This window comes from Salvia splendens, chromosome 6, assembly GCF_004379255.2.
Source record: "Salvia splendens isolate huo1 chromosome 6, SspV2, whole genome shotgun sequence".
NCBI lineage: Eukaryota > Viridiplantae > Streptophyta > Magnoliopsida > Lamiales > Lamiaceae > Salvia > Salvia splendens.
The window spans coordinates 4269897-4284309 of NC_056037.1; the positions used below are offsets into that span (position 1 = coordinate 4269897).

General features: G+C 39.9%; 3 protein-coding genes across 3 annotated transcripts; 2 read left to right on the forward strand and 1 right to left on the reverse strand.

Moving 5' to 3' along the window:
* The first annotated feature begins 312 nt into the window (after positions 1–312).
* LOC121808561 (cytochrome P450 98A2-like) lies at positions 313–2413 on the forward strand. Its single transcript, XM_042209116.1, has 3 exons — positions 313–841; positions 1184–1572; positions 1662–2413. Exons 1-3 carry the CDS (start codon positions 355–357, stop codon positions 2307–2309), a joined length of 1524 nt encoding a protein of 507 aa, XP_042065050.1. The 5' UTR covers positions 313–354; the 3' UTR covers positions 2310–2413.
* A 306-nt stretch (positions 2414–2719) lies between these two features.
* LOC121808560 (65-kDa microtubule-associated protein 5) lies at positions 2720–7901 on the reverse strand. The gene is made up of 11 exons (XM_042209115.1): positions 7636–7901; positions 7246–7449; positions 6830–7084; positions 6520–6735; positions 5889–6044; positions 5639–5798; positions 4668–4819; positions 4124–4211; positions 3470–3543; positions 3311–3385; positions 2720–3231 (listed from the first exon to the last, which is right to left on the reverse strand). The coding sequence occupies exons 1-11, from the start codon at positions 7717–7719 to the stop codon at positions 2992–2994; spliced, it is 1704 nt and encodes a 567-aa protein (XP_042065049.1). The 5' UTR covers positions 7720–7901; the 3' UTR covers positions 2720–2991.
* Positions 7902–10663: 2762 nt separating this feature from the next.
* Positions 10664–13066, forward strand: LOC121806378 (cytochrome P450 98A2-like). The gene is made up of 3 exons (XM_042206393.1): positions 10664–11218; positions 11758–12155; positions 12301–13066. The coding sequence occupies exons 1-3, from the start codon at positions 10732–10734 to the stop codon at positions 12943–12945; spliced, it is 1530 nt and encodes a 509-aa protein (XP_042062327.1). The 5' UTR covers positions 10664–10731; the 3' UTR covers positions 12946–13066.
* The last annotated feature ends 1347 nt before the right edge of the window (positions 13067–14413 follow it).

The window sequence follows — 14413 nt, forward strand, 5'->3', positions numbered from 1 at the left end:
AGTTGAGTCATTTCCATATATAGTAATTATTTTCTCTTTCTTTACTCTCTATTACTTTTTTCTCTCTACTTTATTCACTTTCTACTTTATTCTCTCCACCTTTTTCTCTCTTTTACTTATTTTATCTATTTATTCAATACACTCAACCTCGCTTTCTTAAACTTCGTGCCGAAAAGTTTTGCCTCAACTATGGTGAAACGGAGGGAGCAGTAATTTTCAACAACCATTCCTCCGCCGCCAACTACCCTTCTCCATCTGCATTTTTAGTCATGATTAGATATCATTATTTTATTAAGTTATTTATGCATCTTCTATTTCTATTGTAATAGCTCAAGTTCATCGGCAGCGGCAGCAATGGCAGCTCTCCTCCTCCTCCTCTCCCTCCCCCTCGCCGTCGCTCTCTACCACGTCTACTACCGCCTCCGCTTCCGCCTCCCCCCCGGCCCCTTCCCGTGGCCGGTCGTCGGCAATCTCTACGACATCAAGCCCGTCCGCTTCCGCTGCTTCGCCGAGTGGGCCCAATCCTACGGCCCGATCCTCTCGGTCTGGTTCGGCTCCACGCTCAACGTCGTCGTTTCCAGCTCCGAGCTCGCCAAGGAGGTGCTCAAGGAGAAGGACGGCCACCTCGCCGACCGCCACCGCAGCCGCTCCGCGAGGAAGCTCAGCAGAGATGGTCAGGATTTGATCTGGGCGGACTATGGCCCGCACTATGTTAAAGTCAGGAAGGTCTGCACCGTCGTCCTCTTCTCTCCCAAGCGCCTCGAGCTCCTCCGCCCGATTAGAGAAGATGAGATCACCGCCATGGTCGAATCCATCTACCACGACTCCACCGCTTCCTCTGGTATTTACTCGTTTTTCGCAATTCTCGTCTTTTCAATTCGACGATTGCAGTTATTTTCCCCCAAATTTACAAGGCTGTGAGATTTTTCCCCAAATCCAGGCAATATTATACGAACATAGATTTGGATTTAGATTTAGGTTCAGATTCATAGATAAAATACTTACTTGATGCTTAAATCCAGGCAATATTATACAAACATAGATTTGGATTTAGATTTAGATTTAGATTCATAGATGAAATACTTAGTTGATGCTTGATTCGTTTGATCGAATATGAAGTGATTTTGAATCTGTTGGTGCTTTGTGCAATCCTAATTTAGTGTATATATATGAATCGGTTTAGGCAAGAGTGTGGTGATTAAGAAATACCTGGCATCAATGGCGTTCCACAACATCACAAGGCTGGTGTTTGGGAAACGTTTCGTGAATGCTGAAGGAGCAGTGGACAAGCAAGGGCAGGAGTTCAAGGCGATTGCCATCAACGGGCTGAAGCTCGGGGCGTCCCTTGCAATGGCGGAGCACATCCCGTGGCTGCGGTGGGCCTTCCCCCTCGACGAGGACGCCTTCACCCAGCACGGGGCTAGGATGGAGCGCCTCACCCGTGATATCATGCAAGAGCACACTCTTCTCCGCAAGAAAACCGGGGACGCCAAGAACCACTTCTTCGACGCCCTCCTCACCCTCAAGGACGAGTACGACCTCAGCGAGGACACCATCATCGCTCTCCTATGGGTCAGTCCACGAATCTATGATTGATTATGTTATTGTAATGTATGATTGTGTGATCGTAACCGGTGCTGATGTGTGCTTTCGAAAAATAGGACATGATCGCGGCAGGAATGGACACCCCAGCCATATCGGTGGAGTGGGCAATGGCGGAGCTGATCAGGAATCCGAGGGTGCAGCAGAAGGTGCAGGAGGAGCTGGACCGCGTCATTGGAACCGACCGCATCATGACAGAGCTCGACATCCCAAACCTTCCCTACCTGCAATGTGTGGTCAAGGAGTCATTGAGGTTGCACCCTCCCACGCCTCTCATGCTCCCTCACCGTGCCAACACCAATGTCAAGATCGGTGGCTACGACATCCCCAAGGGCTCCAATGTCAACGTCAATGTGTGGGCTGTGGCGCGCGACCCGGCCCACTGGAAGAATCCGTTGGAGTTCAGGCCGGAGAGGTTTGTGGAGGAGGATATCGATATAAAGGGGCATGATTTCCGGGTGCTGCCGTTTGGTGCAGGGAGGAGAGTGTGCCCGGGGGCGCAGCTAGGGATTGACCTCACGACGTCGATGATAGGGCATCTGTTGCACCAATTCAACTGGGCTCCTCCCACCGGGATGAGGCCGGAGGAGATCAACCTGGAGGAGAATCCCGGTACGGTCACCTACATGAAGAATCCGGTGGAAGCGCTTCCGACGCCGAGATTAGCTCCTCACTTGTACAAGCGCGTTGCTGTCGATACCATTTGAGGTCTCTTCATCATGTTGTTTGTTGCTGCCTAACACTCTACATTAGCTTTTTCTAAAACGCTTTCATTGTTATGAGTATTTTATTGAATTTTTCACGTGTTGCAGAATACTGTTGCTAGCTGTTATTCTAAAGTTTAATTGAAACACCAAATAATCATAAGAAACGAAGTAGTGATGGTGTAAGTCTTGATAAATACTTTTATGAAATAGTGGCATTTTGGCTTAATTGTCCTCTCTTGATATTGAATGTAGATGTGTGATTGTTTCCTAGTGGAAAACGTGTCCTAATATAATTAAATAACATATGTTAGGTAAAAATAATCAAAAGTGTATTGAGCTCTAATATTCAGGAAAATGCAACAGAGTTCATTTAATTTCCATGTATACGCGATGCGTGAAATCCTTCCTCATAAAAAAATCAGCACTGCAAAATTCAATAGGAGACACTATGTTGACTACAGTCAAATTAGGTTGTTATATAAGCAGGATATCGATTTTCCACACATTTTTCTGCTACACAACTTATTCATCTCAAGTCATAACCATTGTCCATCAAGATGGATTCCAGCCATTAAGGTCGATTTTCCATAGAAATTATACCAATCAATAGAAATGGACATCTCAGAATCTATATACCAAGCCCCAGCAGTTGAGCACAAGCGAAAGACAGGTCCACCGACCTCTATCGTTCCTCTTTCGCGAGGGCTACGTAGTTTATGGGAATTACACCGCCCACCTTAACATTGTCTCTCCTACCATTCCCGCCAGAGACTCCAAAACGAGCAGGAGTCCCCATCCGTCGACTGTTTGGCGTGGAAGCCATTGTATTAGTGTTTGTGCTCTGACCCAAAGGCTTTTTGGGCTTTGAACCAAATATGGCTTCTTGTTCTGTAGCTATTTGATCTTGTAGCTTCTTGTGTTCCTTCAACATGCATCATGTATTGAGAATAAGAGACATTTGAATGACCAATTCTCAAGTACAAGGTAATAGAAAAACATACCCGAGATCTGCGTTTTTCTTCTTCTTTTGCTTGTCGGGAGATGACGAATTCCTCCAATGTTCGTAATAAAGGAGCCTTTTACACACAAATAAGGAAAAAGTGACCCAAGATGTAACAGGTTTAATACCACACTAATTAAAATACACACGGTTGCCTTACCTTATTGTACAAGAAGGACATTCCTCTCTCTTGTTCCCAGGCCTTCACTTTTGAGGTTAAACTTTCCACAAGAACTGCAATGGTGTTTTACAAGGAGTTTTAGATTCTAGTAGATATGCATGTGCATTGCTCAGTCAAAAGCAACTCACTCCCTTAGAAATTTCATTCCTAGGGGAAAAGATTTACTATATGTTATGCAGAATTGAATTCTGTAGATATCAATATCATACATGGCCTGGCCATCATGCTCCAAACTTTTATTGTTCCTTACATAGTTTTCATTCATTCTCATGTGAGATGGAGTATATTGCAAACTGATACTACATCATATGCTTAAGGATACTAGTTTATAACAACCCTAAAAGAAATACTCGAAATTGCTTCAGAAGAAACATAAATACACAACCCTTTGTGCAAGACACTTGAACATAAGTAAAATTGGTTCTTAAGTGTAACATCTTAAATCCTGTATTTCTTATGCTGTTATGCTATGAAACAGAACATGGATATCAATCTATGCTCAAATGCATGAATTTTATAGAAAAAAGTATATCCTCAACCCTCAAATCGTAATGAGGAAAAACATCCCAGTGCATAGCTAAGTTTGATGAAAAGGGAGAGATAAAATAAATTGGACTTAATTTAGAAGCTCACTTGGTATTTTGCTGACTAAGATTCTAGCTTTCTCAGCACGTTTCAAATTTTTGTGCACTCCTCTGCCAGCACTGTACCGATTTTCATCCTGGAAGAAAGAGAAAAGAGGCAATTTTCGGAACTCCACCATAAAAAAAAATACACACGTTCTTGTAAGAATGCATAAGAATAAGACCGTGCCAAAAGAAAATGGCAGCTCCAGAGAACAGTTAAGGGAGCCAGAGACTAATTTGACAAACTTAAGTTTCAGGTCAACTACATTCCATCTACAGTTGGTAAACTCTATACACTAGGATTTTAGCATATGGAATATCAATATAGTCCAATAAGAAGTGGTTTTCTGTCTTAGAATTTTCAATGCTGGTTTTAAGGGAGCCAGAGACTGATTAGGACGACTTCACAGGTTTCAACAAAGTGGATTTAGGACAACTACTAACTAAAACAACTTTGAGTAAAATGAGAGGTTATGGAGCAAGTATATCTGAATTCTTAAGGACTATGAGCATAGTAAAGATAAGTTAAAGATATGCGCAGATCGTATTACTCTTTCATACTCATCAAGCCAGCTTTCCTCTTCCGATGCATGTTTCCATTTCTCCACCTTGTCCAATATGTCCTTTCTGCTTTGAGCTTCTTCTTTGGCTATTGCAATCTGATCATCCATACTTGATAACAGCTCAGAAAGATCAGCAGTACCTGCAGTTGTACATTTAAGCGAATAAATATCAACATATAGGAATCAAAACAGCAATATGCACTTGACCAAGTTACTCTCATTGTTTTCATTTTCTTTCCTTAAAAGGTCTTCACACTGCTCTACCAAGCCAAACAAATTCAAAATCTGAAGAACCACCAACCACACCAAAGAACATAATGAAATCAATTGAAAAAAAGGTGGGAAAAAAAGATAGTCTTCATTTTCTTACATTTTGAAAGAAATTAAGAAAGAATATCATGGAATATTTTTCCAACATGAAAATATTTACTTAACTTTGCATCTTATGCACTAAATACGACTCCAAGATGCAAAAAGAATCTACAGTTAACTAATAGTAACAAAAAATCAATTGATCAAATGTAATGATTTAAAGGCACATTGGAGGCAATCAGTTATGTTGCTCATCATCCATCCCTTTGCTTGTTCTTAGACAACTTATTCTTTCTCTAATTTTCACATACAAAAAAATAGTCTCCCTTCCATTTAATTTTTCGCAGGGAAGAATATACGTCAATGATCTAGAACAATGTGAAATGTCCAAAATGTTGAAATGTAGGAAATATATGCTTAGAGCATAAAAGGGAAAGAACGTATAGATATCCAAACATTACAAAAATGACTGAAATTCACAAAAAATCAACACAAGTAGATGTGATTGACTGGATGCTTCCAGTCAGAACTACCGCACCAGAATGCAGAAGACACACATATATGAGCTTGTTCCTAGTGCACATCAGATAGGATAAGCTAGTACAGTGTGACAAAAATGAGATTAGAAAAGAACAATCGAATATCACCAGATTCTATAAGAGTGATCAGAAGCCGCCGTGCTTTGTCAATATCAAGGTCCATATGAACCGCGTTATATATCTCTTCAAGCTCTGATTGCCTCTTAAACACAAGCTCTTTCATCTTACTGACTTTCAAAACATTCAGACTTCCAATCTCAACTTCAGCCTACATTTTATCAAATTTACAGTAGTATTGCAGTAAGAAATTGTAAAAATCACATTGACCTGAAAATTTAGGAAAATGAAATGGGCAAACCTGCTCAATGACATCAACAGATAGAGACCCAGGACTCACAACCTCATCCACAGTTAAAGTGATCAAATGTGTAACATGATTAAATTTGTTCTGCTCCTCAACAGGTGTATCCATGAGACTCCAGAGTTCCATAAGGGTTCTGCCATAATTTTGTGCCTATAAGAAAACAAAACAAGTAGGTCATGCGCGCAACTCAGAAATAAAAGAGCCTTAAATTGATAAAGGTCAAAGGCTGATGTGTGCTCAACCCTCAGTCTGGTGCAAGTTGAATCTAATGTAAATAAGTATTTGATCCAGTTAAATGAGGAAAGAGAATATTAAACCATCAAGACAGACATATAATACTAACCACATGTCAAGATATTGAAAGGAAATAATTTAGTACTGGTGCATCCTGTTCATACCTAAAACTAGAAGTAAACCTCATGAATGACAAACAATTCCTAAAACTGTAGCATTTGGTAGATATACAAGAGCTACATACTGAAAAGATACATTGATGGAAAAAAATTTAATTTGTGTAACAAGACAGGAATAACATAATCTCACCTAAGGGTTGCAGTTGATCATGCAATATACACTATAAAGTAAGAAAGCTGGATGAGATAAAAAGTTACTATTAGAATGTCACCTGCAGTAGCCGCTGTTGTTTTTCTTGCTTCAGAGAATTCATTTGACTGGTTAATCTAGCCAACACCTCATTGCTTATGCTCTTTGATTGACCAACAACGGTATCAACAAAACTTGGATGGATTTTAGCCATTATCGTCTTAAAATCTAGAGACATGACAACTGAGAGTCCATGAATCACGCTGATGTGGTCACTAACTTTCTGCAAGCGCAGATTCTGCAATAAACAAAAATTCAGAAACCTAAGTTAGAAACGAACTCTGGTGGTTTAGTTAATTTATGAAAATGATGAATGCAAAACACAATCAAACCTTTTCAAACTGAAGCTCCTGGAGGTGAGACTTAAGTTCTCCCAACTTCTTGGTGGTGAGGTCCACTTCATCAACTTGAATTCCACTAGGGTCTAAAACCTTATCAGTGCCTGCTATTTCTGCACTGATTACTGCAATTTGGAATTCTAATTCTGAAATCTCTTTTACTCGCTCTTGTCTCTTTACCCTCAAACTCTCCAGAGTAGGGCTTATAACGGATATTTGATGCTTAATATTGCCATTCATCTTCTCATACTAGAAAAAAGAGGATTAAAAAGCTCAAAATATGATAAAACCTTTTCAAACTAGCAGAATCATTATCATTTCTGGAAATAGAGAATAAAAAAGGATGGATATGCTTCCGCCACAAATGCACAGAAGCCAAAAAAAGGAAAAACAAAGGGTTATGAGCAAACCCGAGGCACAGAAACCCGTTCTCCAAGGGCAGAAGTAAGTCGAGCGATTTCAGCTTCAAAATCGGCCAATGACCGCTGTAACTCAGTTTTGTACTTCTTGCTTCTCTCTACCTTCCTACGATATATCTCGAGGCATTCCTGCTCCAACTGAAGAAGCATCTTATCCCTTTCACTTTCACTTTCTCCAATTTCATCCCACATTTTCTATTTCACCAAATTAACGAATGAAGTTAAGTAAAACCTTCATAAAATGATAAATGAATCTGTAGAGTACAATGTGATCTTCGCCGTACATAATCTAAAATCAATTCGAATATTTCCGCAACAGATAAAATTAACATTGTGTCGCAGAACGGAAAAATGTCGCCGAAGCAAACTCATGGACCTTACCTGCAGTTCGCGAAGGAGAGAGTCGCAAGTTGTGGTGGAGGATTTCGACATAGACAGCGGCGAAGATATGGTAGCTGTAGACATGGCGAATAGAAAGAGAGATACGAAAAGAAAACCCTAGAAATCAGTGGAATACTGAAAAAAGATGAAGATTGGTTGTGATCTTCGTTCCCATATAGGGATATGATTTGATTTTGCGAGCGGTTGCAAATTATAAGAGCAATTATTGCTGCAGATTCGACTTTTTGCAAGGAAGAGACGGCAAAGAGAAAATGGAGCGAGGGCTTAATCGGAAATTCATTTAAATTTCTTGGGTTTATTTGGCGGGAAGAAACCCATTTGATTTAGTTTTTGTGTCAGTTTGTCAAATTTAGTTGGAACTTTCTTTATTATATCTATAAAGGGTAAATTGAGAGGTAAAGAGAAATAAGTACTCCCTCCGTCCCATGTTACTTGCACTTATTTTTTTTCTGGGCGTCCCAAGTTATTTGCACTCTTTTTATTTTTAGTAAAAATTATCACCTACAGCCATAATATTTGACTTTGCTATACACTCATTCCTTAATCTTCGTGCCAAAAAGGAAACGTGCGAGTAGTGCGGGACGGAGGGAGTATCATATTTAGATCTTCTTAATAAAATTTTATGCTCCAATGGAAAAGATGTTTGAGGAGGTATTATACATTCTTTCATTTTGCGAATGTATCTTTACCTCTTCTTGATAGAAAAGGTAAAAAGTTACTTATTTTTGTTTACCTTTTTACTTACCTTCTTTCCTTTGAGTTCATTACTTTTTAAGAATGTATAATAGCCTTTTTGAGAATGTAAATGAAAAATATATACCATCTCAATATACCTTTCTCCCTTGGAGATGCTCTAAGTGGGTCGAAATGGAATCGGGTTTGCGGGTCATGTGGTCAGATTTCGATTCCGATACTTTTAAATTTAAATTTTAAATCATCGAATTTCAGCTTGGAAGATGAAAATCGGAATAAAACAGTTGTTTTTGTACGGTTTGAAGTCATCTCCAGTGGGCGGATGTCTCACTCGGACATCCACTAGGACATCCCAAAAACACCTCCTACCACGTCACTAGGACATCCCCTGCACAATCCGCCCTTCCCATTGCCCTTCCCACTAGAGTTTTTTAAAAAAAAAATTTAATTACCGGACGTCCGACCCACTCCACAATGGCGGACGTCCGCCCACCCGTCGCCCGCACGTCCGAGGACACCCGACGTCCTCACGGGACGTCCGTATCCGACCTTCGACGCCACAATGGCGGACGTCCCGGTCGCCCGTCGCGGACGTCCGACCGGACGTCCGCCATTGGAGATGCTCTTAGCCGTCTTTTGTCCAACTAGACAACTACTCAGTTCCACGTGAACGCTCCCACCTGTCTCATTGCTTGGGACATAGTTTGTCGAGCTGCTTGTGGAGAATTGGTCGACGGATATATACACATTGTTCTATTTGATTTGGTTATCCACCCATTTTTCAAGATGTCAAAACTTTTCCCTTCTTCAACACTTACTTGATAACATTGCTGTTTACTTGTTATCCATTTGTCAATAACAGCTTTCCTTCTCCATCACCTTTTCAAGATGTTGTCACTAGTACACAAATTTTGGAATTTAAATTGACCATATCATAAAAGCTTGGAATTTAAATTGACCATATCATAAAAGCTCCAATTGTATAACGTGTGCGCTTCAGGGTATCTATTAGCCATTAGGCGTACCTTTGTTTTCTTCCAAATCATCTTTGATTTTGTTGATTGTCGGCAATTAGTGATAGAATCATAGGAGTATATAGTATTTAAATAAGTCAATACTGTTTATTTTAAAATAAATATTAAAATATTATTTTTTTTACATATAAATTACTATTTTTTTGAAAAGTTCCCTCGCTGATAATATTGATTCTTTCCAGATTAATATTAGGACTAGGAATTTATATATTACTACCGTTTAGAGTAATTGACAATTTAACAACATTGCTTGATCTTTAGGAATGTTATTTTCTACATTAATACTTTATACTACATTACTATAAAATAATTAAGGATAATATTCACACGATTCTATCATATAGGCTATAGCGATTGTAATTTGAATATTAGAAAGTTGGACCGCGGTAATGACAAAGCCCTAACTGAAAAGTTGGAGCCCATATCTGAAGCCCAAACCCATATTCATTTCTTGCTCACTGCAGCTCCATTCCCAAACAAGCAGATGCACAGGGGATATTGGCTCCGCAGCTCCGGCACCGGCCAAACCACCCTGCTGAATCCGTCCCTACTGGCAATTGGATATTCACGATACCTTAGGATTTAGGAGAGATGATGATAAGCCACAAGACATCCACTAACTCATGATAATGGAAAACTTGGTGAAAAAACAGCCACACACAACATGATTGGATGAGAGAAAGGCTGCTGCGTTTGACATATGAGCGTCCCCGTTCATCAATTTAGCTTTTCAATTCGTATATTATTATATGTACTTCATAAAATTAAATCTTACTCTATAATTTAATTTTAAATAAATAATTACTATATAATAATAAGTTATACCTTATTTCAACTAAAATAATTTCACAACTTAATTCTAATAATACAAGTACTATTCATATTCCTATTTTTCACCCAATTTTAATAATACAAGTACTATTCATATTCCTATTTTTCACCCAATTTTACTTACATTCTTTAAACCAACTACAAATATAGTTGTACGTATCTAATCTTATAGAATGAAAATTATAATTGACTTGTCGATCTAAATCTAACTGGCCATGATCCACCTAATCACAATCTCCGATTCATGTTGATCATTTTATATTATGACCACCGATATATTTAAGTACAAATTTAATTAATATTCAATTCAATTTATATTAGTAGACCCAAAGCCAACATCCATATTTGATTTTTGTTCACCCTTTTCCCCAACTACTTGTTTTAATTCAGCAAAAACTAAAAACGTGAGCAAATATATAGCAGTTTCCAACTACCCTTCAACACCTGTTCACATAGTCGCATATTTCCACTATATTACAAATCCACCGTCGCTTCATCATTTCCCTCAACCTCAACAATGGCGCCTCTCGCTCTCCTCCTCCTCTCCCTCCCCTTCTTCTTCCTCCTCCACTCCATCTACTACCGCCTCCGCTTCCGCCTCCCCCCGGGCCCTCGCCCCTGGCCGATCGTCGGCAACCTCTACGACGTCAAGCCGCTCCAGTTCCGCTGCTTCGCCGATTGGGCGAGCTCCTACGGCCCAATCATATCGGTCTGGTTCGGCTCCACTCTCAACATCGTCGTTTCCAACACCGAGCTCGCCAAGGAGGTTCTCAAGGAGAAGGATCAGCAGCTGGCGGACCGCTACCGCAGCCGCACCGCCACCAGGCTCACCAAGTACGGCCAGGACCTCATTTGGGCGGACTATGGCCCTCACTACGTCAAAGTGCGCAAGGTCTGCACCGTCGCGCTCTTCTCCGCTAAGAGCCTTGAGTCGCTGCGGCCTATTCGTGAGGATGAGGTCTCCGCCATGGTTGAGTCTATCTACAATGATTGCACCGCCCCTGGTATGTCTCTCTAAACCTAGATCCTTTGATTTTTCTTTGTTTTGGGATTGGTGATCCAGATTTAGTCAGTGTTCTGTTCTAAGTCAACAATTTTGACTAAGCTGAATTAATTAATTTTGAATACCTGACCTGATTAGGATCTGGATTGTATTGATATGAAGTTAATCGCTAAATTCACTATAGATTGACCATTACAGTTCATTGATTATGTTGAACCGTGAATTGTAAGCTGATCTAATTAGTTGCTTTCTGGTAGTTGAATCTTCGACGACCATATAGTCTATTGGTTGGATAGAAATTAGAAAGTGTATGATTTAGATCACATTTTGCAGAAATTAAAGGAGAACTTCGCGCTTTACTTTTGATTGTTTTAGCAGCAGCATACCTTAGTCTTAGATTATGGATCCATCGGCAAGTATATGATGAGAGATACATTTCATATTGATGCCTAATAGTAACATTTTTTATGAACACATCGTTGATTTCTTCAACTTTTTAGTTTTTTCTCTAGTGCTTAATGTTAAGTGCAATTTGGGCAGGAAACTCAGCTAAGAGCCTGCTGCTAAGAAAATATCTAGGAGCAGTGTCATTCAACAACATTACCAGAATTGCATTCGGGAAGAGATATGTGGATACTGAAGGGAGAATACACAAGCAAGGAGAGGAGATGAGGTCCGTCGCTGACAACAGGTTGAGGCTCGGTGCCTCCCGCCCCATTGCTGAGCATGTTCCGTGGCTCCGGTGGTTGTTCCCTCTGAACGAAGAGGACTTTGCAAAACACGCAACACGCAGGGATCGCCTCACACGAGAAATCATGGAAGACCACAACATTGTTCGCCAGAAAACTGGAGGAGCCAAGCAGCACTTTTGTGATGCATTGCTGACACTCAAAGAGAAATATGATCTAACCGATGACACCATCATTGGCCTTCTCTGGGTAAGTTTGTGTTCATCCTCATACTCAAAACGTCCTGATGCACGGTATATTTCTACACAGTGATCATAGTTAAGTGCAATATAAGGAATGTATCTGTGTAGTGCTGAACCTTTATACTTATTGCTCTGTTTTGATAAACTTACAGGACATGATCCATGCTGGAATGGACACCACTGCGATATCCGTGGAATGGGCCATGGCAGAGTTGATCAAGAACCCGAGGGTCCTACAGAAGGTTCAAGAGGAGCTCGACCGTGTCATTGGAACCGAGCGTGTGATGACAGAATTGGACTTCGCGAACCTTCCCTACCTACGGTGTGTGGCCAAGGAATCACTCAGATTACACCCTCCAACCCCACTCATGCTTCCTCACCGTGCCAGCACCAATGTGAAGGTCGGAGGGTACGACATCCCCAAGGGCTCAACCGTGCACGTCAACGTTTGGGCAGTTGCACGTGACCCTGCGGTGTGGAAGAACCCCTTGGAGTTTCGCCCCGAGAGGTTCCTTGAGGATGACGTTGACATAAAAGGACATGATTTTAGGCTTCTACCCTTCGGTGCTGGAAGGAGAATATGCCCGGGCGCGCAACTAGGGCTCGATATGGTGACGGGAATGCTAGGCCGCCTTCTGCACCACTTCACATGGGCTCCTCCGAGAGGGGTGAACCCAGAAGACATCAACATTGCAGAGAGACCTGGCGTGGTCACCTTCATGGGCACTCCGTTGGAGGCGGTTGCTACTCCGAGGTTGCCGGCGAACTTGTACCAACGTGTGGCGGTGGACTTTTGATTTTGGAATGGAGAATGAATGTTTAGCTTATGTTACAAGTGTCGATTAAATTTTGTTATATTTCATATTGAATTTTAGCTCTAAAGCAATTATTAATGGCAAACCATGTGTTTTGATTTGATGTGTGTTGTGTGAGGGAAGTTTGTTTATTCATCTCAACTGGGAAATATAGATTTGTAGGTTCAAAGAGGTGTCTCTCTGCCACTTCTAATAAACTTATGACTATATTCGTCTTCTGTTGGAATTTACAAAATATTTGTAGTTTCTCATTATTTGCTAAACTTATAATTTCTCTATATCACTCGCCTTAGAGCATCCGCAGTAGTGCTCTTGCGGAAGGCGGGATGGCAGACAACGTGCTCGCCGTTGCACTCGTACCATCGGCACGGACGAGCTCTTCGCCGAGAGCTCCGTCCTTGGCAGCGGATGGATGCACGGCATTTTCTGATTGGGTATCATTTATACCATTAAATTTAACTTTTTCAAAAAAGTCATCAAAAATAAAAAAATTTCCAAAAAATAATAATAAAATTTTCAGATTGTCAAAAATATAAGCGTTTTTTGCCATTTTTAAAAAAAAAATCTTTATTTTTATTTTATATTTTAATCCCCAAATCATCTATAAATACCCACGTTCATCATCCATTTTTTACATCAAATTATCTCTCACTTATATTTCTCTCATATTTTTTCCATACAACTCACCTTCATTAAATTAGGAATTTAATTATTCAATTTAAATTTTTTAGATTTTAATTATGTACTCTCTCCGTCGGCTTTAGCAGTCCCTGCCACTTTTGAGCACTCGTTTTGTAAAAATGATAATAAATAGTTAAATTGGAGAAATGATAAAGTAAGAAAGAGAATAGTATTTCGGATATTTTTTATGCATTTAATATTGTGGAAATGTTTTTAGTTATTGAAGTATTTAAATTGAATAAAAGAATTGTGGGATTCTTGAATTGGTGTAAAATCATGCTTTGCGGAAGAACACGTATATGAGTGTTTTGCTATTGTGAAAGAGCACGAAATTAAAAATGAAAAAAAGTGAATGAGGGCCCACATTCGTACTCTTGGAGAAGAGCACGGATCACATAGTTTGCAATTGCTGTCCTATTTCCAAATTATATTTGCACGCCATGAGTAGTGAGTAGGACTGTTTTCCCATCTCAATGTATGGCTTGAGTTGGTGAAGTTTGGGCCAACTTACTTTTACTTGTTTATGTTATATTCTTTTTCTTTTTCGCTTGGTAAGATTTGTGCTTTAGATTAATTTTAATTTTAATTTTTTTTATTGAATAGTAATATACTTTTCTTCTCAATTTGACTTCTGAATATACTGTTAATTTCGTAAATTATTGCTCTACTTAAAATATTTAATTGCCTGTTCACATAGAAGTACTTGTATATATACATTTGGATTAAAATATTTAGTCACCCAACATTGTTATTTTCGTAAATTATTGTC